We start from the raw sequence: 22,885 nt of genomic DNA on the forward strand, positions 1-22,885 counted from the left end.
TATCATCAGCTCTGAAAGTGAGGCTTGTTAATTCACCACCTTCACCCCACCCCCCCAGACCTGATGACAGAGATGATGGACATGTCCAGTGACTTGGTGGGTTCAGGGATTCCATTCCTGGATTACCGGGCGTATGCCGAGCGCATTTTCTTCCCAGGCCACCAGGAGTCACCACTGAGGCGAGATCTGGACGTTCCTGAGAGTCGACGGCAGACTGTGGAGCAAGGGCTGGTTCAGCTGTCCAACCTGCTCAACAGTAAACTCTTTCTCACCAAGGTCAGCCAGTTTTTGTTTGATTTGTTTGAGGATGTTAAAACCTTTTTGTTTCTCGTGTATAAACTGAAAAACACCACTTTTCCCATTGACTTGCTGTTAAAGGCAGACAAGTTGGTTTTTACTCACATCTTCTTATTCCCGTTGTCTCTCCAGTTTATTCACACTCTGGAGGTCCAGCGGACTTTTTCCCCCCGGGATCGGGCTTACGTGGCCTCTCTGCTCACTGTAGCTCTGCACGGGAAACTGGAGTACTTCACAGACATCCTGAAGACGCTGCTTAACGATCTAGTGGAGCAGTACGTGGCCAAGAACCCCAAACTGATGCTCAGGAGGTGAGGAAGACAATCAAGTTTATCCTCAGTAGTTCAATTCAGTTCACTTTATTTCTATAGCGCCAAATCATGACGTACATTCACATTCATATAGAGCAAGGTTAAGACCTTATGTTTTCAGACAGACACTAAAGTATTTAGATGATTTGTTTACATGTTCTTTCCCTTCTCCAGAACTGAATCTGTGGTTGAGAAGCTCCTGACGAACTGGATGTCCATTTGTCTGTTCACCTTTCTGAGGGTATGTTCATCCTGTTCACACCTGATTGAGGAGACCCACTAATGATATAGCTAACAGTCTTTACAGCTGTATTATTATGTGTTGTCTTGTTGTTTTTATTTCCTACTAAAACTTATGACTTTGTTGCTGTTTTTTTTTTTTTTTTTTTTTTGCACAAATCAATAATTTGATAATAAACAAAGGACACATCTGTTAAGTTAGAAACACTCTGAATTTACAACATGTGTCACAAAGACTCTGCAGTCAAACCAACACAAATGAAATTCAGCTCATCACTGCGGTGTCTTCCACTCTCAGAGGTCAACAGAGACCATTTGGTCAGGACACTCATCTAAAGTCTCTTAATAAAATGTTGTTGTTGTTGTTGTTGTTGTTGTTGTGCTAGGACATTGTTGACCTTCCATCTTTCTGCCTGACCAGGAATCGGCAGGGGAGTCCTTCTACATGCTGTTTAGAGCAATAAAGCACCAGGTGGACAAAGGACCTGTGGATGCTGTGACAGGAAAAGCCAAGTACACGCTGAATGACAACCGGCTGCTCCGAGAGGACGTGGAGTACCGCACACTGGTGAGAACACACACACACACACCGGTTCGCAGTGTCAGTGTTGGGCGGGGGGAAGTCTGTGTCTCCTGTTTGGTTTGTTATATATTGATCTATAGTCATGACCATACAAGCAAGAAAATCAATTGTATACATTACTAAAAAAAAAAAAACATTTCTACATGTTTTTCTTTTCTTTTCCATATTTTTGATGACATTAAGTTTGTGTATTTGGCACTTAGTTTTAATACTGTTAATTCTACCTTTACCAGCACTTTTTTTTAATTCCAAACAAAATGGAAATGTAAAATATATCACTAACTTTGTGCCAGACAACAAAAATAACAGAACAGTTGAACGAATCCTGTATTTTACTTTATGAACCACTTTTAAAAATATATATATATTTCAAATTTGAATGACTAAATTACACTGACAAAGTTCACTCAAACCAGGATGGACATCTGTACACAGCTGGACACTCAAACACTGAAACAGAAATAATGCAGAGCAGAGTAGTATATGTATTACAGTTCAACATTTCTATCAGTAACTCCTCTGTTCATCTGTCCAGACACTAAATGTCGTGATGCCAGCCGCGGCAGCCAGCGGAGGCACGACTAACCAGACGGTTCCTGCCAAAGTCTTGGACTGCGACACCATCACCCAAGTGAAGGAGAAACTCCTGGAACAAACCTGGAAGGGAACGTCCTTCTCCCAGAGGCCACACATTGACTCACTACATCTTGGTGAGTCACGCTTCTCCTCAGCAACTGAGTGTAGTGATAAGTGGGCAGGACGTCACATTAACCTGTGGGCGAGTTTTCATTTTGACTGTGAATATTCAAAACATACAAGAATACCAGGCCTTTCCACGTGCACCTGAATTAATAAAAGAGATCAAAAGTTAAATTGATTATTTCCTCTGTTATTTGGAACAACATGTGTCATATATGTCTGTGCTGTAACAGCAGAGTCTTAAATCTGTACAAATACGCATTTGCTTGATGTTACAAAAACACATTTCCCTCCAGAGTGGCGTGCAGGTGTTGCAGGTCACCTCATCCTATCCGATGAGGATCTGACATCAGTTGTACAAGGATCGTGGAAGCGCCTTAATACACTGCAGCACTACAAGGTCGGTGCAAGACACACACAAACATACAGTACACACACATATTCATCCATGCGTGTGCAGAAGAAAGCTGTGTATCCCGCGGTCTGAAAGTTGTGATGCAACTGTGTATTGCAGGTCCCCGATGGAGCAACGGTTGCCCTCGTCCCCAGGAACACCAAACATCACCTCCATGACAGCCATGATTACATGCCCGGAGAAAGTAAGTCTCCTGCACTTTTTCTTATAGATTTAACACACACTAGTGTTATTCAGATATACACAGATATAAAGAGGAACTTCTAGGGAGCCATAGTGGCGTGATTGTCCATGGTCGACCCTTAGGTGTACCCTTAATAGTTTTTAGTTCAGTAGTGTATATATGTGTATATATATATATATATATATATATATATATATATATACATACACATTATGAGATGCTAAGCTTATTCATATATGTATGAGGAGTATAAATGGCAGCAGAAAACAATTAGTCACAAACACTGAATTCAGTGTAGATGCTTTTTTATCCACATTTTTTTCATGCATGTATAAGCAGCTGTATCCAGGTCTAATTACTGCTGGAGCAAATGATCAGTGCAGATGTTCATGCAGTCAGCTGTTTAACCAGGAGAGGACGCTGTTTGACTGTGTATACATATAGTATGTTATGTTTCAGTGGATGGGATGAAGTGAAAAGCAGCATGTGAAATAAGCATCACTTTTTTTCTTTTTTGCATAATTTTTGGCTGTAAATATCATAATGATTATAAAACTGAGAATTTAGCTGAACAAACAACCTAAGTTTGACCTCAGTTTTTGTTTAATTTTTCTTAGCTTGCAGTGGTACTCAATCGAGCTAACCAAAATATACTCATTCGACTGTTTGTCCCCTCCTACCAGAGACCCCCATGCTGGACGATGGGGAGGAGGGAGGAGTGCGGCTCTGGCATCTGGTGAAAGCCAGCGAGGAGTCCGAGCTGCCCAAACACAGGAGGGGCAGTCTGAGGGAGAGGGGCGGGGAGAGAGCCAAGGCGATCCCCGAGATCTACCTCACACGACTGCTCTCCATGAAGGTAACGGACATGATGCGAATCGTATCCATTGGTAACGGTGCCACTCGGCTCGTATTTGAAAAGGTTTTGCCTACATGACCACATTCTTTCAATGAAATGAGATAACCCTGATGACATCACTATAAAATCATCAGGGTTACTTTGTCAGATTTGACAAAGCTCCTCCAGGGACATTATACATCTGTTTTTCACAGCACAGTTCTTCTTATGGCACATAAACTGATCATGTGTGAAGTCGGTCGAGTGCTGCTTTAATCGAAACATTTTTTCTTTATTTAATTGTCGTTTCATCTCTTTCACTTTCTCGGCTCTTCCTCAGGGCACACTGCAGAAGTTTGTGGATGATTTATTCACTGCGATCCTCAGCACCAGTCGTCCTGTACCTCTGGCTGTCAAATACTTTTTTGACTTGTTGGATGAGCAGGCCCTGCAGCACAACATCACGGACCCCGAGACCATCCACATCTGGAAAACCAACAGGTAACTGGCCAGCAGCAGCAGCAGCAGCTTACAAGGAGTTTGGGTAAAATGAGACGGCGCTAGAGGGAAGAAATGGGTCACAGGCCAACTTCTGGTGGGCTGCCATCTGAGAAAAGTTATAAACACACACCAATAGAATTTCATCCAAATGTTGAAGAACATCTTGTTCCAGTAAAGCCCACCCACACAGAACATATGGAAAACAGTTTTATATACCATATTTGTGTTTCATCAAAATCAACAAGATACAGTTGAAATACACGGACTGTACCAGACCAGTTTAGATCAGTTACATCTTCCGAAGGTTCCTGCGTATATCGTCCTCTTTCCTTTCTGTCCAAACAGTTTACCGCTGCGGTTCTGGATCAATATCCTTAAGAACCCACAGTTCATCTTTGACGTGCAGACCTCAGACCACGTGGATGCTGTGTTGTCCGTCATCGCCCAGACCTTTATGGATTCTTGCACCATCGCTGACCACAAACTGGGACGGGTGAGCTGACCACACCGGGGCACTGTGTTATTCTGCACCGCTGTGGCTCTGCTATTAAACAAACTTATCCATAAAGACTTGACTACACGGTATACAATACGTTCGCTGTATATATGGATAAAGGAAAGGACGGGAATGAGAGTTAATTTACTGCATGGTAGTTAATCACAATGCAAGTGCAGCATTAATATTGTAGGACATTACAAATTGGAATTTGTAAAACGTGTAAAACCAAATAATAGGACAACGGCAGTAATGAGCCCTCAAGCTGTCTTGTACCTGGTGCATATATTACCTGTCTTATGTGATATTCAGAACACATTTCTCCATTTATCTTCCGTGCATAGGACTCCCCCATCAACAAGTTGCTGTATGCCAGAGACATCCCGCGCTACAAACAGATGGTGGAGAGGTAAGAGCATGGCAGCCAGTCGCCTCACTGACCTCAGGCATAAAAAACACTCTGGAAGAGCGAGGAGGGAGAGAAGGAAGGAGAGAGTGAGGCCTAGGACAATCTGTCAGTGCTAGACAGAGGGTAGACTAAGCCTGCGAGGCTTCCATGCATGGATGGTCTGAGAGCAGACTGCTACACTTACGACTGTCTGCTGCACATTAGACCCTGCAGATTACACTGGTGATGTATTAAGGCTTCTCTAAACAAGATTAGACCTCGTCTGCATTGTCCCAGCTTATATTTAAATCTGATATTATCGATAGTTTATATTGACAATAGAAACAGTTCCTATGTGTAATGTAATCGCCCCTAGTGATGAATACACAGATTCCTCTAAGCTGTACGGAGCATTTTACCGTCTTTCAGCTGATTTTGTTTTTACAGCTCGCAAGTTTAATATTTGTGTCACTGCTCTCTTTGCAAAAAAAAAAAAAAAGCTCTGATAAACCCACTGTGCGCTACGTTAAAGTGGCGCTGTATGTGAAGCGAAATGTGTGGCTGGAGTAATTATTTATGTGTGTGTGGGATTGAAGGGAATAAAAAGTTAAGAATCATAATGGCGATGGGAGATGGAGGCGAGCTGGGTTCTGTAGGGTTGAGAATGAAATGCGAGCCCTTGGCCAACATTAAAAGTATAAATTAAATATGTGCCATTAATATATTAATAGATATTGAGCACTTCAAAGCTGCGGTCACAAACATACTGTACAAATGCTGGGTTTGGAAGAATACGTTAATATGACATGACTGAACACTGCGTTAACATTCAGCAAACTATGAATTCCAAGGATGATACATGGAAAGCGACTTTTAGCTTTAGTCTTCATGCTCAGTGAGTAAAACATCATGCAACGATGTTTGTCTCTCTCTGACTGAGTGTGGCCCCTGAGGAAAACATCCTCTGCTGTGAGTTGTATAGTTTTACATCAGTTTGTTTGTACATACTCTCCATGCTCTGATTTCTGTGCTTTGTATAACAGCTGCTGTAAAATACTACCGTTAGATTTCAAATTCAAGGTGTACGTTATTTACCGTAAAATAATAAAATGCAAATACAAAAAGTTGATTTCATCAATATTTACATGCAGTTTTTTCCCCCTTTCCTCTTTCCTTCCCTCTCTCTTCAGGTATTACGCAGACATCCGTCAGACCATCTCCGCCAGTGACCAGGAGATGAACTCAGCTCTGGCAGAGCTCTCCCATGTACGTTACCTGCTCTTGATTAACAAGCTAGTTGTAGAGTTTGAAATGAAATTTGCAAAGAATGCAGTTTTTCACAGCCTCCACCTCCTGATCTTTCTTCACCTCTCCATTTTTACTCCCCCCAAAAACAGAATTATGCTGCTGAGGTCAACTGCCTTGTTGCTCTACATCAGCTGTATAAGTACATCAACAAATACTATGATCAAGTGAGTACCACAAAACAAAAACATGCCTGTTGGTCTGGGTTCTTGCACTGCAGTTGAGATGCATTTTACTTCCGTTTACATTCACAAATCATTTAAGCTCAGTAAAATACAGTAACACGGTAGATACATAGTAATATGTAAAACTGTTTGATCAGCCCCACCCCCATTATTACTGTCGCCATGTCGACAGTTTATAATGATAACGATGGCAGATGGAAGATGGTCTTAACTATGCACTTGGTGGCTAGATATATGATATCATGCTAGCTAGTCCCAATATTATAGTATGATAAGGAAAACATAATAACATAACATAATAACTTGTTGCATGACTGGTTTATATAGCTAATTTCCAACCATTTCACTTTTAAGATTAGAAGAGAAAAGGCTCTGATAATGAGTTTGGGGAATGTAAAGCAAACTCGGGTAACGTTGGCTGGTGTTGCCGGAGTGTAAACGTCCCTAAATCCAAAGCTTGACAAGCCTGTTGTACCAAGTTAAAGGAACTATTTGTAAGTTTTGCTATTCCTACATAGCCACCATAGCAATAACAGCTGTTTACCTACCAGTCTAGAAGAAACATTGCGAGTTCAGCATCAAACTTCATTCCTTTACTCACCAACATCCGTCTCCAGAGGTGGGAAGCAACACTAATGTTAACTCTTGTCTCTATCATCTCTTTTCGTCTACTGAAATTAGCACGCTAACCAGCTAGCCCCGGCCCCTCTCTCTGCACTTTACAATAGCGACTCACTGTAGCCTCCAATGTGCCGCGAAGACGTAGCACTGCTCGTACTATAACCTCTTATGTTGTAAACACAACGATGCATGAAGCTCTTGTCATGTGACTATCACCACCACCTGCTCCCGGCAAGAAACAACGTTTGATGCCAGAGAAAAACTTACAAATAGCCCCTGTAATAATGCTAATGTAGGGGAGGGGTTAGCAAACAGTTGCAGAGATGTCACTCATATTCCCTCAGCTGTTACCTTTCACATTATAAATGGATGACAACATGCCTTGCAAATCATCCACCTTTTTCCCCCCTCCTGTCAGATTATCACAGCTCTGGAGGAGGACTCCACAGCTCAGAAGATGCAGCTTGGTTACAGGCTCCAACAGATTGCCGCTGCTGTAGAAAACAAAGTCACAGACCTATGACCCCGAGGACCGGGCGGATTTTTCCTTTAACCTTGAAGAGAGGACAGTAGTGAGAAACAGTTCTGTCTCCTGGAGAAAAAGTTTTTTTTTTCTTTTCTTTTTTTAAGACAATGCAGGACAGAGGAACATTGTGGCACATACCATAATTTTGTTGTCATTTTGACAGACAAATTTTTAATGAAGGGAGAAAGTATCTTAAGAAGATCCATGTTTCCTGACCTGTGTGCAGGAGGTAAAGTAATACTCCCTTGAAATTTCCACAGGTCCTGACACAGGGAGGAAACGAGCACTGCTCTGAGCGGGAAAAATGTGAAACGAAGCACATCAAGGCAAAGGCACTTCCTCTGAACTGTGACACCTCTAATAAGGATTTCCCCACATTGAATTCAAACATAAGGGAAACACAATATGAAAAGAGATCTTTTTGTTTTTCCTCTGACTCGATGTATGTTGTTGGACTTTGTTGACAAGCTGCACAGAGCATTCCTGCAAGTTTACAGCTTCGCTTATTAGTCTTCTGCTGAGGAACGGCTGCTGTAGGTTGGGCTGGTTGTTGAAACGAGGAGGAAAAGGGAAAAGGAGGACTTGAACTTGGAGCTGTGGAATTTTTACCGCATCATTTCAAAGTCTTACACGAAGGACAAACAGATAATGACACTGGCGAAGTGCTGTGGAGGCCTGAGGCGCCTTTTTCTCATTCTGCTTTTAGCTTCCTTAAATCATTCTACCAAGTCTTACTCTGTGCGTGTTCAGTTAGCTGTTGTCGGACATTTTGTTGTTTTGTGTAAACGGTAAACAAGATAGACTTTCTTTTTTTTTTCTTTTTTTAAGCTTCACATCTCCAGTTGACCTTTTACTGTAATTTATAGATCCTGCCTCATGTAGTTTGAACTGAAAACCAGTGTTTTGTAAAAGTGTTGATTTTTATTTTGTTGAGGACCTAGTACATGAATACTCTCAACTTGCTTTTCATGGTGACCTACTGCTATTGTGAATGTTCTTTTTTCCCCAGGTAATGTTTCTTTTATTTTGTATTACCCAAGAAAGTTTTGGCAGAGCTTATAGCTAAACTCACAAACTGATCCGTCCTTAAGAAAACCATGAAGTTTAACTACATGTAGACAAAATCGGTAACAGCACTTCTGTAATCTTTACTAATTCAGCTAAAAAACAAACAAAAAAAAAAGATCTTCTCACTCATGAAAGACCAAGCCTGACTTATTGGAAAATAAATGCACAAATATAAAATAATGCACAAAGGAATTGAGGAATAAGTATCTAATAAATGAATTCCACATAATTTATTTTATCCTTCTCTGCCACTTCCGGATTTATTTTCCTTCAGCAGAGTTTGTTTTCTATTTGTGTAATATATTTTACTTCCACGCATATGTGATTTATTTGTTTGTAAATATAAAAATTGGGTCAAGCATAGAAAAGCTTAGAAAAACAATTCTATTTGATGGACCATCTATCCTGAGGTGACAGTGAAATATAATAATGTGGAATTAAACTGCATATTTATACAATTTTTTCTTATATACATTATGTGCATTTTATAGATTTATTTCAATTTCTTTGTCCAATAAATTTTTTAAAATAATTTTCTTTTATTTAAGTCAGGTTTGATCTTCCTACTTCTAAGATGTTTTGGCTACTGTCTATAATATACATGTACATTTTGTTTTACTCGTGTGAGTTGTTTTCTCTTCCCCATCGTCATTTGACTACTTCTAAGTCCACATTGCAGTTAATTCAGCTCCACCTATAAATTCAGTTTCTAACTAAGACCCTTCAGTGTAAAGGCCTTTTTCACGGTGAAGGAAATTGAGGAAGCTGCTGCCTCTGTTGGATGGTTGTTAGAGCAGGATTGCTGCTAGATATCAGGTTTTCACACAAAAGTTTTGCACCGACAAAACAGCTATGCCCTGATTTGAAGCTTTAATTTGCATTCATGTTGTTTGGTGTTGGATGACGCCACATTTTAGCAGTGTTACGGCAGTGCAAAGCTGTATTTCTTACATATATCTTATATAAATTGCTCCCCTTTCTCTAAAGATTTCAATCAGTCAATATGGCTATTAAACAAAGGTGCCTGTGTTCCCTGTTGCTCTGTGATGCCATATGTGAAAGTCTATTCCTAGTTTTTTTCCAATTTAATTTATTGTTTATTTATTTTATTGCATTTGTTGTTGGTTATTATTTTTGGACATTTAAAATAATATTGGTTATGTCCCCTCCAATTTTGTCAATTTTGTACCTTATGGTGTTTTTTAAATTTTTTTTATCCATTGATCAACTCTCAAGATAGACATGAGGATATAAGTCACAATCAGCCATCTTAAAATTCTGATACAGTTTCAGTCTCATTCATTATGTTGCATCCATTTTACAGGCAGTAGAGAAATATGACTTGTAATGTTGCAAGCGATTACCTTGTACATTATAAAGACATTATTACCAATTCTTTGTCATGCACATTAGTGTTGCTTGTGGCTTACATGTGTATGCAAAGCCCAGTTCTGGTGTTTTACCATTTTCCTGTACAGTAGATACAAACTGTTCTTAAGTAATCCTGACTTTAGCATTCTCTAACTAATTGATAGGATGAACCTAACAACAACTTAATGTGATGCAATAAAGTGGTCCCAATGTTAACGAATGTCTGGAGCTACTTTTCCCGCTACGCTGTGTTGATTACACCTTGTCCTTTTTGTACCTAAACCCAGAATTACATTTAACTCAGCATTTATTTATGCTATTAGTTACAGCTGCTTTTGACAGGTCAGTCTATATCGGTCTTCAGAAAGCAGTCAACACTAAGTGATTTGCTACTGACTGAGATTTGATTAGTGTAATGTGAGACTATGATACCATCAGGGTTCAGATTATGGGGAGGACTGGGGGAGTGTGAGTCTGACCTTATAAAGACGTGAACCAGTGAACCAACATGCACGATACCAGGAACCTAGAAGTGCTGCAACTAAATGAAATGCAGCCATTATTGATATTACTAGTTACACCTGAGCTTTTCCTGTTAGGACATGTCAAAATGTTTCTTATAAAAAAAACAACAAGAGAAATATTACAGTACAATTTATAAAGTTACATTGCACTTGGTGTTGTCACAGTAAATCACAACTAATTCCAGGCTATCCCTGCTTGTTGACACTAATGGGTACACTAGCTTCAGCCAACACATTAACTGCTTCCTGTCGTCAGTGTGCCAGGCTGGAGGAACTCCATACCATGCATGGGCTTCAAGCTGCGGTTCGTCGGGCTCCCTTACAATTCAAATTCCATGTCGTTTAAAAGTAGCCTTTTAGTAAGTAAGAAGATGGTAAAGCAGAGAAATAGCTAAACATTCACCTGCCATCTAGTGTATGAATACCAGGTGATAGAATCTCATATCTGTGAAATCTAGCCACTCCTGAAGCTATTGAATGTGTTATGTGTGTTCAAGTGCTGAACTGAGGACAAGCAACATCAGTGTGTGTGTCTTAAATTAGCAGCAGCTTCATAGCAAATGAACGCAGGTCACGTTTCCGGCTGTGGTGGACAGGGGTGAGGGGTCAGGGAGAGTGTGTGTGCCTGTGTTAGCATGTGTGAAAATGACTACCTGAGTGTGAACTTTGGTTGTGAATCTTTGAGTGTGTCATTTTCTCCTCCAGGTCAGCAGGAGGCTGCTCTCTCCTTGTGCTCCACCAGCGTTGGAGGAAATGGGAACAAAAAAACATTGTGATGTATAACCTCTTTTATCACCTGATATAGATTTATCCCCTACTAACCCAGTGATCTAGATCCATGCAGGTGGTCTTTTGATGTCTCTCCACAACACACGCACACACACACCCGTCCTGCTCCTGTGGGAAGTGTCTTATTACAGCTTGCTGAAAATGGAAAACAGTAACAGCCAGCACATGCTTTTCAGCTTAAGACTGGACCAACATTAGAGAGTAATAGCTGAACACAGGAGGATAGAATAAAAAAAAAAGAACACCTGCACACTCCAATGCAATGCAATACAACAGCCAACAAAGTACTTTAAAGAGGCTTACAGTGTATGGAAGCCTATAGGAGGCAATATAAAAATAATAATAATAATAATTTTCATTTTCACACACTAGTATGGATGTTCTATGACCATATTAAAAAAACTTTAAAGGTTTTTTTGGAATTTAATTTTCAAAGTCAAGCCGTGCTGTACAGTGGACCACATTCAAATTTTAAATGTTAATTAAAACTTGAATATTAAAATGCAATACAAACAATATAACCCTTCATTAGTCCCTTCTCCTTATTTTATTTCTATTTCTATTTTTACTCCTCACTTGATTTTTCTTTTTTTTTATTGTTTTATGTTTGCCTTTTGTTAAACACTTAGTAATTGCTTATTTTAATCAGGGCTACATAAAAAATACATGTTTATGTTATTTTTAATGTTACCCTGCTGTTACAGTTTTCAAATGTCCTGCTTGTGCTAGTGTAAATGTAATGAAGCGTAACTTTGACTATTAAAAAACGTTGTGACCGCAGACCTCGACTTCTAAGCTCTAGCAAAAATAACATTCTTATACACTTATTATTCAAAATATGTTGGTTTTATTATTCCTCATGTGTGTTTTCAAATACAGTGACATGTCCACAGTGCATGTGCATCACTCCAGCCATAGTGTGATTCTATATTCAGAGTAGTGAACGGTCCCAGATAAGTACCTGTGATAACATGTCATCTGACTTAGAACAGTTACTCACTTGAGGTCGAGTGGCCCTTGATATCTTAAGGCTCCACAATACACACACAATAAACAACTTTCCTCTCACCTCTCATTTCTCTCCCTTCAACACCATCAGTTTTTTTTTCTCACTCTCACTCTCTCCCTCTGTCTGAACTCTGTGCTTTATTACCCAGCAGCCCCTTTTCTTATTGGTATCAACCACGAAACCCTGTGTGTATGTGTGTTTGAGAGGGGGTGTTAACAGCGTGGCCGTGGCAACAGAAAGCAGGGAATCAGGCTTTGGGACGTGGAACGTTTTCTGAACACATCCACCTGCACACACACAAACAAACACACACACACACACACACACACACACCAGAGGAGTGATGAAGGTAAAAACATAGTGTGCATTGAGCAACACCGCGCCAAAAAACTCTTCTTGAGGGTGTTGAAGTTGCGTTTTGTTGTGTACACACACGTTCACACCTGCCAATGTCTTGTGGGTGACATCATGGGTAACATGCCCGTGAAAAACAAAAACCCTTCTCATTTGACCTTCGCTCTCATGACTTTATTCTGATACTTTATATTGTGTTGTGCCAGGTTTAGCAATCTGTGATCCCTGTGGCCCAAAGGTCAAACTTCCCTGCGAGACACGGGGGGAAGAAAATCAGCAGCTGTCGCTCCCTCACCTCCCTCGATCTGTTTGGCCTCACGCGACACTCCTCTAATCTTTTAGCCTCTCTGCCCTCTGTTAGGGCTTTCCCACAGTAAATTGAGGAACAGAGGAACAGAGAGAGAGAGAGAGAAAGTCAGCTTCAGGTTCACTCAGATCAGGACTGAGTGACGGATACGAATCAGACGGGACAGCAGGTAAAGGCCTGACAGGCGGTGAGTTAAGAAGCTGCAGGGGCTTTCCATGTTTAGACCCTGCTGACTACTGCTGCTGCCGTTTCCAGTCTCCTGAGGGATCGACCCGAACCCCTCCCCTCCTACACCTCTCAGCTGCTCAACTGTTTTCAAGCGCTTCAACATTAAAAGGTGCTGCAGCTTCATTTACTATTTGACCTGTGCAGACGACATAGATCCACCGCTTCTTAATTCTCATTGCTCTTTGATCGCTCCGCTGGCTGCTGTCTCTGCAGGCTGCATCTGCTGAACCAAGCTATGCAGAGGAGGAGTCCCCGCTCAGCTGCTCAGCTGCAAATGTGAGTAAAGGATTTCCTTTATTTGTAGATTGAAATACCTTCCCTTTCCATTATCAGCTGGGTCATTTTCCTGGAAAAAGACTGTTTTAAACATAAAGTGCACAGAAACGGAAGCAAACATTTTCCTAAATGCTTAAATGGGTTTCACTTTTGGTGGAAAAAGTTTTGAATGAACCATTTTCTTCTTTTGTCTTGTCACCTCTTGTTTGATCTCATCAAAATGCAGCTTGGCTCATTAACTATTTTTTCCCCCATGGCCACAGTGATGCAGTTAAGTTTAGAAAAGCAGAGCACAAATAAAGCACATCAGCATTATTTAAGGCATCATGAAGGTGACTTAAATGGTAGTCTAGAGGTTCAGACAGGACAACACAGTGACAACACTTTCTTCATATCACAAATTTTTACAGTAAAAAAGAAAATCATCGACCATCTAAATGTTTGAAATTCTTTGAATCCTGCACTTCGCACTATGAATCTAAAAACAAAGGTGCTGTAACTCACATCAGAGTCTACTGTATGTCACTCTAGCCGCACAGAAATCAGACCTGTGCTCAGTATTTTCAGACATGACGTGACCCAAATCTCTCCCATCCGCTCTCTCTACAGTAACTATCCCAGCAGCTGGGATGCAGAGTTATCAAGTTGCGTGAACATATTGCAAAATGATTTACAGCTGAGTCAGAAATAGTGCAACTTCCGATGCTGCTGGTCCGCTCTCATCCAGGCAGGGGGACAAGTTTCCATGGCAGGTGGAGTCTGTGGGAAATTACTAAAAGTAGTTCGACTCTCCCGGCTGCCCCCGGCAACTCGACGCTGACGCACACATGCACACGCTGTACAGGCAGCAATGCTGGAGACTACAGAACCAGGTTTTCATGTGGCGTGTGTGTGTGTGTGTGTGTGTGTGTGTGTGTGTGGGTGTGCGTGTGTTTCCATGTAGGTGTGAAGCCGGGTCGTCTTATAGTTTTGAAGCCCTTGGATGCCACGAGCAGCTGGATCTCAAGGACAGCCAGGACTCTGAGGACCCCACAGAATACTGTTATGGTACGGCAGCGTCTCTCAACTCACTCCATCATCTGCAGATGTATTCATTTACATTTGGCCTCTCCATCCCTTCAGAGCGACCTGTACTAGGTTGTTTTAAATGATTCTTTCACCAACAATGTGGTACAATGAATTGTGGGTAATTAATTATTTAGCCCGGGGAAAGGGTGCCTAATGTTTTTGGCTTAAAATTAGTCAGTTTTAGGGGCATCGAGTGGCGCAGTGGTTGAGCAGGCGCCCCATATGTAGAGGCTACAGTCCTTGCTGCAGTCGGCCCCGGTTCGAATCCTGCATCGGACGGCCCTTTACTGCATGTCATTCCCCCTCTCTCTGCCTCCCCATTTCCTGTCTCTCTCTACTGTGCTATCAATAAAGGCATAAAAAGCCCAAAAAATTAGTCAATTTTAATCTATGAGCAAAATAAAGACTGCAACAAGTCTGAAATGTCTTTGTGAAACCGGCCCCTGGACAAAGACCTCAGATATTGTACCTGGAATCTGATGGAGCCTCTCTTCCAGTTTGGAGGGTCACGGTCACCAGTGCTCCTGTTACCACTGGGACCACTTTGGACTTTACCTTCCACATCTGTTGCAGTTGTTCTCCTAGCCCCTGGTACTTCTCGATCTACTCGTGCTCCTTTCTTTCTCTGTATAAAGATTTCTGTGAAAGTGTGCAGTTCCTCCTCTGCCAAGTTTTTCTCTTCTTACCTATTAAGTTGCAGCTAAATTGCCATTCCTCAAGCCATGGTGCCAGCATCGCTAACAAAACCACGTAGCTACGTCTTAGGATGACACAAACTAACAGTCTTTGAACCAGCCAGCTATAACTACAAGTCAATATTTCTTGTTTTTGACCTGTAAATACAAGAAATGCTCGTCAATACCCACGTAGCCACATTCAGCCTTTGTACCACTTAAGCCGGAAGTATCTTTTTTTTGGCCATTCTGACCTTGGTCCCTGTTCTTCCTTCCTTCCATGCCAGCTGTGCAGGTTTCTGTGTGCACCTCTAAAAAGCAGATAAGCTGCTGAGTACGTGATACCACAGATACCTGACACAGTAATAAATCATATACCAGCTTATATCATGCTCAATTTTAATAGAATCAGAGATTCAATTCCAAGATACTTGAAAATGTCCAAGAACTGTGTCACGCTGGCTGAAAGAGAACTGATACGGGCTTATGCATCATCATTTTTCTGTGTCCCGCTGGCAGATTTGAATGTATTACTCTCTGCAGACATGTTACAGCTTAGAGGAAGTTGTAATGCCAGAAATAGCTTTAGCGCCACATTTTACTCCTCTCTCTCTCTCTGTCTCTCTCTCTCTCTCTAAGCTCTCTAAACACTGAATGAAAAATGTATACTGTATGATGAAAAGGTTTCACATTTCAGTCACGCAGAGAGAGACCCTGTCACTGAGGCTTTAATTAAATTAAATCATATTAGCTGTTAAATAAAAGATTTAGCCACGAATCCTGCTTCATTTATTCGTAGATTTTTCTCCTGTTTTTATCTCCTCAGGAGGATACCACCCTGTCCAGGTTGGTGACACCTTCAACAGAAGATACCAGGTGGTGTCTAAGCTCGGCTGGGGCTATTTCTCCACTGTCTGGCTGTGTCTGGACCTCAGGTAGGGTTAATTAGGGACTGTAGAAAAAAGATCAGCATGGGGATGGGGGTTGAATCTAATATTTACCTCAGCCAGGTAGATTATGTTTTTGTGCGGATCTGGTTAAAGACACAGATCCAGGAATGTTTTATCACTTTCCTTAACACTGACTGTTGAAATAGAGCAATTTTTGTCATTTTTATTTTTTTCTTACTTTTAACAAAAGGAAAAGAAGAAACAATTATAATTTGTGCACAGTCCCTTAAAAAGATACAAAGAAAGAATTAAACTTGACATGTTGACCTTTGTTATTAAAAGAAGTTGTCATTGATTTAGCAGAGAGGGGACCGTCCTGTCCTGGTTTCTGATCTGGGGTCTGTGTTAGCAGGTTAGGTCGACATGTTGCTGTGAAGGTGTTGAAGAGTGGAGCTGGCTTCACCCAGGCAGGACAGGATGAACTGGCTCTCCTCCGATGTGTTAGTGACCTTTTGCTTGTTTTTCTCCTCTATATCATGTCTCACTCTTTCTATCAAAATGTCACTTCTTTTAGATTTTTTTTTTTTGTTAGCAGTTAAGAATTTCGTTCTCTGTCCTTGTTAACACCATTCTCACTCACTTTGCTTTCCCCATTCTCTGCCTTTCTTTCTGTATGTGCCAAAACTCACCTCCTGCTTTTTCTTACAACACTTTCCCTCTCTAAATTTCCTTCTCTCCTTCTTCCTTGTCTGCCTTCTTCCCCTTCTTGCTCTCACTACTCTCTTTCATCAGGCCAGTCGTCCAACCAGCCGTCATCCCTCCAGCCAAAGGATTGTTCAGCTGCTAGATGAGTTTAAGCTGGCCGGGGTCAACGGGGTCCGTATCCTTTTTACAGCCTGTCATTTATTGGGCACCCATTCTAAACCTGACACCAAGCGCTGAGGAGTTATCGTGTGTGTGGGGGTGTGTGCTTGTGTTTGTCAAAGTAGAAGTATAAAGTAATTGTATCTCATAAAAAATATATATCTCTGGAAAACAACATTGCAACAACAGATGAAGAACGTGCAGTTTGCATTCAGTATGTTGGCTCAGTAAATACAGTATTATCATACAGTGGTTCGGTTTGTTGAACAGACCTTAATGCCTGGTGGTTAGACATGTGCCTGGTGCTGGAGCTGCTGGGGCCTGACCTGAGAAGCTGGCAACTCTGTTTTGGGGATCCAGGACTGTCGCAGCTGTGGGTCAAACAAATTCTTACTCAGGTAAACCACAAGAAAGCAGTGGATAACACAAAGAAATACATCTCAAATTAGATGCAGGAAGTTAAGATCATACAAAGAGGTTGCTGAATTTCACTGAGAAACAGTGCACTTTCCATGCAGATTGTTGGCACATTCAAATGAATATTTTAAAATGCAGGAGAATCACTGTGTTGCCAGTGGAGCTGCAGCTGTCTCTCGTCAAGAAATGTTTCATTGGGTTAGATTTAAATTCAAATGCCATAATTGAATTAAATAAATATATCTACATTTTGTAAAATATATTTGCGATCTTGCCAAGAGTTAGAAGATTGATTCCACTCTCATGTTTGTTAGTTTAGCCGAGCATAAAGACTGGAAAAAGGGAAACAGCTGGCCCTGGCCTGTCCAGCTTATCGTTTTTAACATTTCTGCTTGTTTACGAGATATAACATGTTCATTTGTGAGCTTTAGAGGTGCTGTGTGGTGTTTAACTTTGTTCCCAGTCCTTATGCTAAGCTAAGATAACCGGCTGATGCTGTAGCTTCATACTTTGTGTACAGACATGAGAGTGGCATTAATCTTGTAACCAGCGTAGAAATTGCAGGAAAATAGTTAAGAACAATTTGTTTCTTTTGCTGCATGAATGCGTGCGTCTGCTCAACACCCAAACAAAAGTAGGGAGTTATTGAACCCCTTTCTTAAAGAGACCCTGACACCCAAACACCTAACACAGAGAGGCACACAGAATAACTACATGCACAGAACATACAGAACAGCAAGCTAACAATTATGGTGAATTACGTCCAAAATGTGGAACTGTTCCCTTCATGTGCATGAAGTCAAAGGAAAAGGAAACAGTTTAGTACTGGTTGTATGAAGGGAAGCACCCGCATAACTGCTTTGTGTTTTCACTATAGGTTCTGCAAGGCCTGGACTACCTTCACACTCAGTGTAAAATCATCCACACAGACATCAAGCCAGAGAACATCCTGCTGTGCCTGGAGCAGCAGTCCCGCAAAGTACCAGCGGGGGGCAGCAGCTCCTCCTCTGTGCCGACTGGGAAGGAGGCCAAGTCCACAGGCACAGTTGGTTTTGTTATTGCTACAGATGCTGGAGACTGTTTAAGAGTGAAGTCTCAAAGCTGGAACAGTTTAATGCTGAGCTGTATGAGGGTTCATCAAATGTGTGTACAAAGCAGATGTACTGCCAGTTTCAGTCTTTGAATATACAATGTTTCTACTCTGTACTCAACTAAACATTTGAGGGGTCAATACATTCAGAGATAGACAAAACTAATTATACAATATACACAATATTACTTCTTGGAATGAATGTGATGTTTTAATGCATGATTTCTTGTTGTTTCTTTCAGAGAAGAAGCAGGTAAACCCATGCAGTTTAAAGGAAGTCACAGTGAAGATTGCTGACCTGGGCAGCTCCTGCTGGGTGGTCAGTAGTTATTCTATACTTAACAAATAGCCATTTTAAAGTTTGGTATATCACATTAGCCTAGTGCTGAGTTTGGTTGATTGTTTTTTATTTGTAGACTTACAAGAAGAGTTCATCTTTACTCATTTGGTCTCACAGGGTCTTAAAACACCTGAGAATTTGTCTCTATAACCTTAAATATTAGAAACAATAACAGTTAAAATCAGAGGTTAAAGTGGCTATAATCAGTATTTTTATGATTGAGAAAAATGTGACTCCTGCCTGGCGGTGGTGCTTGGTGCAGTGGTTAAGGTTCTGGGTTTGATTGGCTCCAGCCAATGAATGTGCAGCTTACCTCAGTTTTATGGACTTCTATAGTTGCTTGTTTTGCTGTCCAGCCTGCTACTTGGTTCACTCTCACCACTCTCATAGCTTTGTTTTTGGCTGCAGATTTTTTCAGTGGAAAAAACTGCTCAGCGCCAAACAGCAGACAGACACAGTTAGAGGCTGGCTAGTGAACCGTGCAAATTAAGAGCCATGTGTTGGTAGAGACCAAAAACAGTGGCTGGAAATACATCTCCAAACTTCAAATGTTGCTCTGTAACTGCTAGATGTGCAGCCAATAAAGCAACATTTGCTAAGTGGTTTTCCATATGAACGTAAACGGTGATGATATATCAATATTATGTTCATAACTTGTTCCCATTGTCCCGAAGGGGACAAAAACAATTGCAGTTATTAGGTAACTGTCAAAAAACAACAGCCAAAACCTCACAAGGACAGTGTAGGTGAGGTTTGATCAGATTTGACTGCTAAGATTAACAAACAACCCCTCAACATGTGACATCACTGTTTCCCAACTGAGCCCCACCCACTTCAAGCCAGAGAGAAACGCACAAAAACACAAATACAGAAGTATTTTGTGAGATATCCAAAACAAAAGTTCACGTAGGACCTCATTGCACTCCCTTTAAAAGCATTTATCGACATTTTCAGAATACACTATTGTTATACTAAATGTTTATGCTACATGGGAATTTACTCTCTTAAAAGTAAACGCCCAAATTTGTTTCACATAACACAGAAAGACTATGATTAAGCTTCTCTGCCTGCTCTGTCTGTCTTTCTTTCTTGGCCAAGTACAAACATTTCTGTGAGGAGATCCAGACCCGACAGTATCGTTCACTAGAGGTTTTACTGGGATCTGACTACGGCCCGCCTGCTGACATCTGGAGTGTTGCCTGCATGGTGAGGAAAAACCAGACAATTTGATGTTTACAGTGTGTGAAATATTCAAACCCAATACTCCATGGATTTATGGTTTCACCATAATATATGATGAAGCTTGATTTAAGAAGATAGATAGATTATACAGTATGAAATTAGATTTTTACATTTTTGTTTTGACACAATATGACATTATATGTAATTTCCAGAATTTATAGTCTATATAGATTCAAAATTATTATTAAGTTTATGTTAATTTTCCACAGTATTGAAAAGTTTTTTTCAGGTTCTTACCAGAACAAAATTAGTTTCATCTGCAAAGAACATGAATTGTAATGTTTTAGTACAACCTATATATATATATATATACATATGTACAAAATAAACAATAATGGGCCTAAAACTGGGCCTTGATGAACCCCACAATTAACCTGCATAATTGAAAAGAACACCAAATTGTTGAAAAGGTCAAATTTGTTTTTTATCTTTAGCAGTCGAGGTGAAGCAAACGTAATGATTGGCCAGAAGGTGGTGTCAAAATAAAGGTATTTGGCAACCTATATCTGTGGGAATTATTATGTTGTTAGCATGAAAGTGTACAGAAATGTGTGTGACTGTATTACAATCTTTATTTGTGTGGTTGTGATGTTCACTAGAATTTGTTCTCTGGGATTTATGAACGTCTGTCAGTTTTATTTATATAGCCCAGTATCACAAATCACAAATTTTCCTCAAAGGGCTTTACCATCTGTACGTGATACAACACCTGCTGTCCTTCAGATAAGGAAAAACTCACCAAAAACCCTCTATAATGGAATTTAATGTGTCAGTCCATCAAGTGGATGTGGGGTTATTTCACTGGATAAGAATAAACACCTGCCGGTGGTACAAGCTGTTAAGTCAGTGGATCATCCAAGTCGTGGGAATTCATCCTCTGGGCATCATGGATATCTTTCCCAAATTCTATCCCAATCCATCCATTTGTTGTTGAGATATTTCAGTCTGGACACAAGTGATGGACCAACCAACAGACAGACATTAAAAACCTGTAGGCTTACTGTCATGATAAAGGCTTTAGAAGTTTGTGCCACAGTTAAACAAAAAGTGGAGTCAGCATCAGCGTGGTTGGGATTTGTAGACGCTTACTTGGCCACACATCTCACCCTTTAATTTCTGTCTTGTATTCTCTTAGGCCTTTGAACTGGTCACTGGAGACTCCCTGTTTGAACCCAAAGCCCGTGAGTCCATTTCCCTTGAGGAAGGTACGTTAAGTACAGCGTGCTGGAACTGACAGAAGCATGACAAGTACTGACACAGGATTAAATGAGATTACACTGTGGCTGCATTGTAATTGTTGATGCACTGTGTGCTAATGTGAACTGTAAATTTGTGTGTGTCTCGCTTTCATGTGTGTGTTTGTTCTCTTCGTCTTCCTCAGACCACATAGCTCAGATCATGGAGCTGCTTGGTAAAATCCCACCAGCTGTTGCCTTGTCAGGGAAATACTCTGCAGAGTACTTCAGCCGCAGAGGTACGTCTGCAACTTCAACTTTTAGTCTGTTTTGTTTGATGGGGTGATTTTATTTACTTTCTTCCCTGCAAATCATTTCATTTTGTGACATAATGAGCATCTATGCTTAATACTATATGTTTTCCACCCAGGTGACCTTCGTCGTGTCAATCCACTGAGGCTCTGGAGCCTTTATGATGTTCTGGTGGAGAAATATCACTTCCTGTTGGAAGAGGCCTCTGGATTCTCTGACTTCCTTCTTCACATGTTGGATTATCATCCGGAGAGGAGGGCCACTGCTGCAGCGTGCCTCCGCCACCCCTGGCTGACCTCATGATAGCCCTGTGAAGGCGCTGTATAGGCCTCATACCCATCTGCAGTCCTTACATCCAGATGCTTTCAATAACTAGAACTGGATCATTTCACGTCATCTGTGAATTTATATGCAAAGGGAATCTAAAGAGCCATTTAGAAGACGTTTTTTTTGTCACTTTGATTTGTGAATTCCTGTAGAATATAGTGTTCTTGTTATTCAGCACCAGAGAGAGAATAAGATGCTCTTCTCCACTGAAGCCCTGTTGTGCAGCTAAGTAGCTAAGTTTGATTTTCAGATCTTTGAGTCCTTTACGTAGCAGCTCTTATGACACTGCCAGTGTAAAGTTGTCAATTTGAATGTTACCAATGAAACCGTATCCAACCTTTGATGATCTTCCACAGTGAATGTATTTTGAATATTCTTTTCTTTTAGTTCATCTTTTGTACGTGGTAATGAACATTTAAAAAATAAAGATTAATTGCACTACAAGTGTAAGTCTATTGTAAATCTATTTTATTTTTATAAACCCATGTCAAAAATATTTAAACATTTTCCTTAGAGGGATTTAAGATCTGTATAACACCCTATCTGCAACATCTGTCAACATGTTGATGTTCTGACCCATGGTTACTCAGTAGTTATTACTACATATTACATGAGCACTCATGGGTCAGACCACACCCATCTCCACTTTGATCTCAGCTACACACCTGTACATTTTTGTGAGTGTATCTTGCACGGTTGTGACCACATTTTGCCACAGTGCCACACAAACAGACTCACAAGGTTAAAAAAATATCTATATATATATTATATATATTATATTAATATATTTTTAATTTTCTCTCATGCAGAGAGCCTTCATCTAACGTTTCTCTTGCTCATATAATTAACACGGGGAGCATTCTAACACTTTGCCTCAAATACTTAAAGCTGCACTAATTACATTTTTTATGTAAACAATGGATCAGCTGACTGGGTATATTGTCAAGGGGGTCGTACTAAGTGACAATCTCACA

General features: G+C 40.7%; 2 protein-coding genes across 3 annotated transcripts in view; both read left to right on the plus strand.

Moving 5' to 3' along the window:
* The window catches only part of plxnb1a (plexin b1a), a 64,024-nt gene extending 53,783 nt beyond the window's left edge, over positions 1-10,241 (plus strand). Inside the window, exons 26-40 of the mRNA XM_023403700.1 lie at positions 59-276; positions 430-608; positions 783-849; positions 1,270-1,416; positions 1,967-2,141; positions 2,427-2,530; positions 2,645-2,729; positions 3,413-3,585; positions 3,905-4,065; positions 4,411-4,558; positions 4,906-4,970; positions 6,140-6,215; positions 6,347-6,421; positions 7,479-7,632; positions 7,847-10,241. Of these exons, the coding sequence (XP_023259468.1) occupies positions 59-276; positions 430-608; positions 783-849; positions 1,270-1,416; positions 1,967-2,141; positions 2,427-2,530; positions 2,645-2,729; positions 3,413-3,585; positions 3,905-4,065; positions 4,411-4,558; positions 4,906-4,970; positions 6,140-6,215; positions 6,347-6,421; positions 7,479-7,583 (1,778 nt within the window). The 3' untranslated portion in view covers positions 7,584-7,632; positions 7,847-10,241. The remainder of the gene's footprint in view (positions 1-58; positions 277-429; positions 609-782; positions 850-1,269; positions 1,417-1,966; positions 2,142-2,426; positions 2,531-2,644; positions 2,730-3,412; positions 3,586-3,904; positions 4,066-4,410; positions 4,559-4,905; positions 4,971-6,139; positions 6,216-6,346; positions 6,422-7,478; positions 7,633-7,846) is intronic.
* A 2,778-nt stretch (positions 10,242-13,019) lies between these two features.
* Positions 13,020-22,355, plus strand: LOC111653211 (SRSF protein kinase 3). 2 transcript variants are annotated; one of them, XM_023403686.2, is made up of 13 exons: positions 13,020-13,345; positions 13,450-13,512; positions 14,456-14,559; positions 16,081-16,189; positions 16,557-16,644; positions 16,937-17,024; positions 17,300-17,406; positions 18,303-18,465; positions 18,758-18,834; positions 19,954-20,061; positions 21,233-21,302; positions 21,479-21,571; positions 21,703-22,355. In XM_023403686.2, the coding sequence occupies exons 2-13, from the start codon at positions 13,472-13,474 to the stop codon at positions 21,885-21,887; spliced, it is 1,233 nt and encodes a 410-aa protein (XP_023259454.1). In that variant the 5' UTR covers positions 13,020-13,345; positions 13,450-13,471; the 3' UTR covers positions 21,888-22,355. The 2 variants fall into 2 exon arrangements, with proteins under 2 accessions (XP_023259454.1, XP_023259455.1); XM_023403687.2 differs by lacking the exon at positions 13,020-13,345 and having other exon boundaries at positions 13,356-13,512.
* The last annotated feature ends 530 nt before the right edge of the window (positions 22,356-22,885 follow it).

The sequence above is a fragment of the Seriola lalandi genome, unplaced genomic scaffold (assembly GCF_002814215.2).
Source record: "Seriola lalandi dorsalis isolate HSWRI2012SDOR001 ecotype SW California unplaced genomic scaffold, Sedor1 jcf7180002054178, whole genome shotgun sequence".
Lineage (NCBI taxonomy): Eukaryota > Metazoa > Chordata > Actinopteri > Carangiformes > Carangidae > Seriola > Seriola lalandi.

Coding starts and splice junctions, on each gene's coding strand:
- LOC111653211 (XM_023403686.2), top strand. CDS start 13,472: ATGCAGAGGAGGAGTCCCCGCTCAGCTGCTCAGCTGCAAAT. Junction 16,190..16,556: donor TGGCTGTGTCTGGACCTCAG/GTAGGGTTAATT, acceptor CTGTGTTAGCAG/GTTAGGTCGACATGTTGCTG. Junction 17,407..18,302: donor TCAAACAAATTCTTACTCAG/GTAAACCACAAG, acceptor TTTTCACTATAG/GTTCTGCAAGGCCTGGACTA.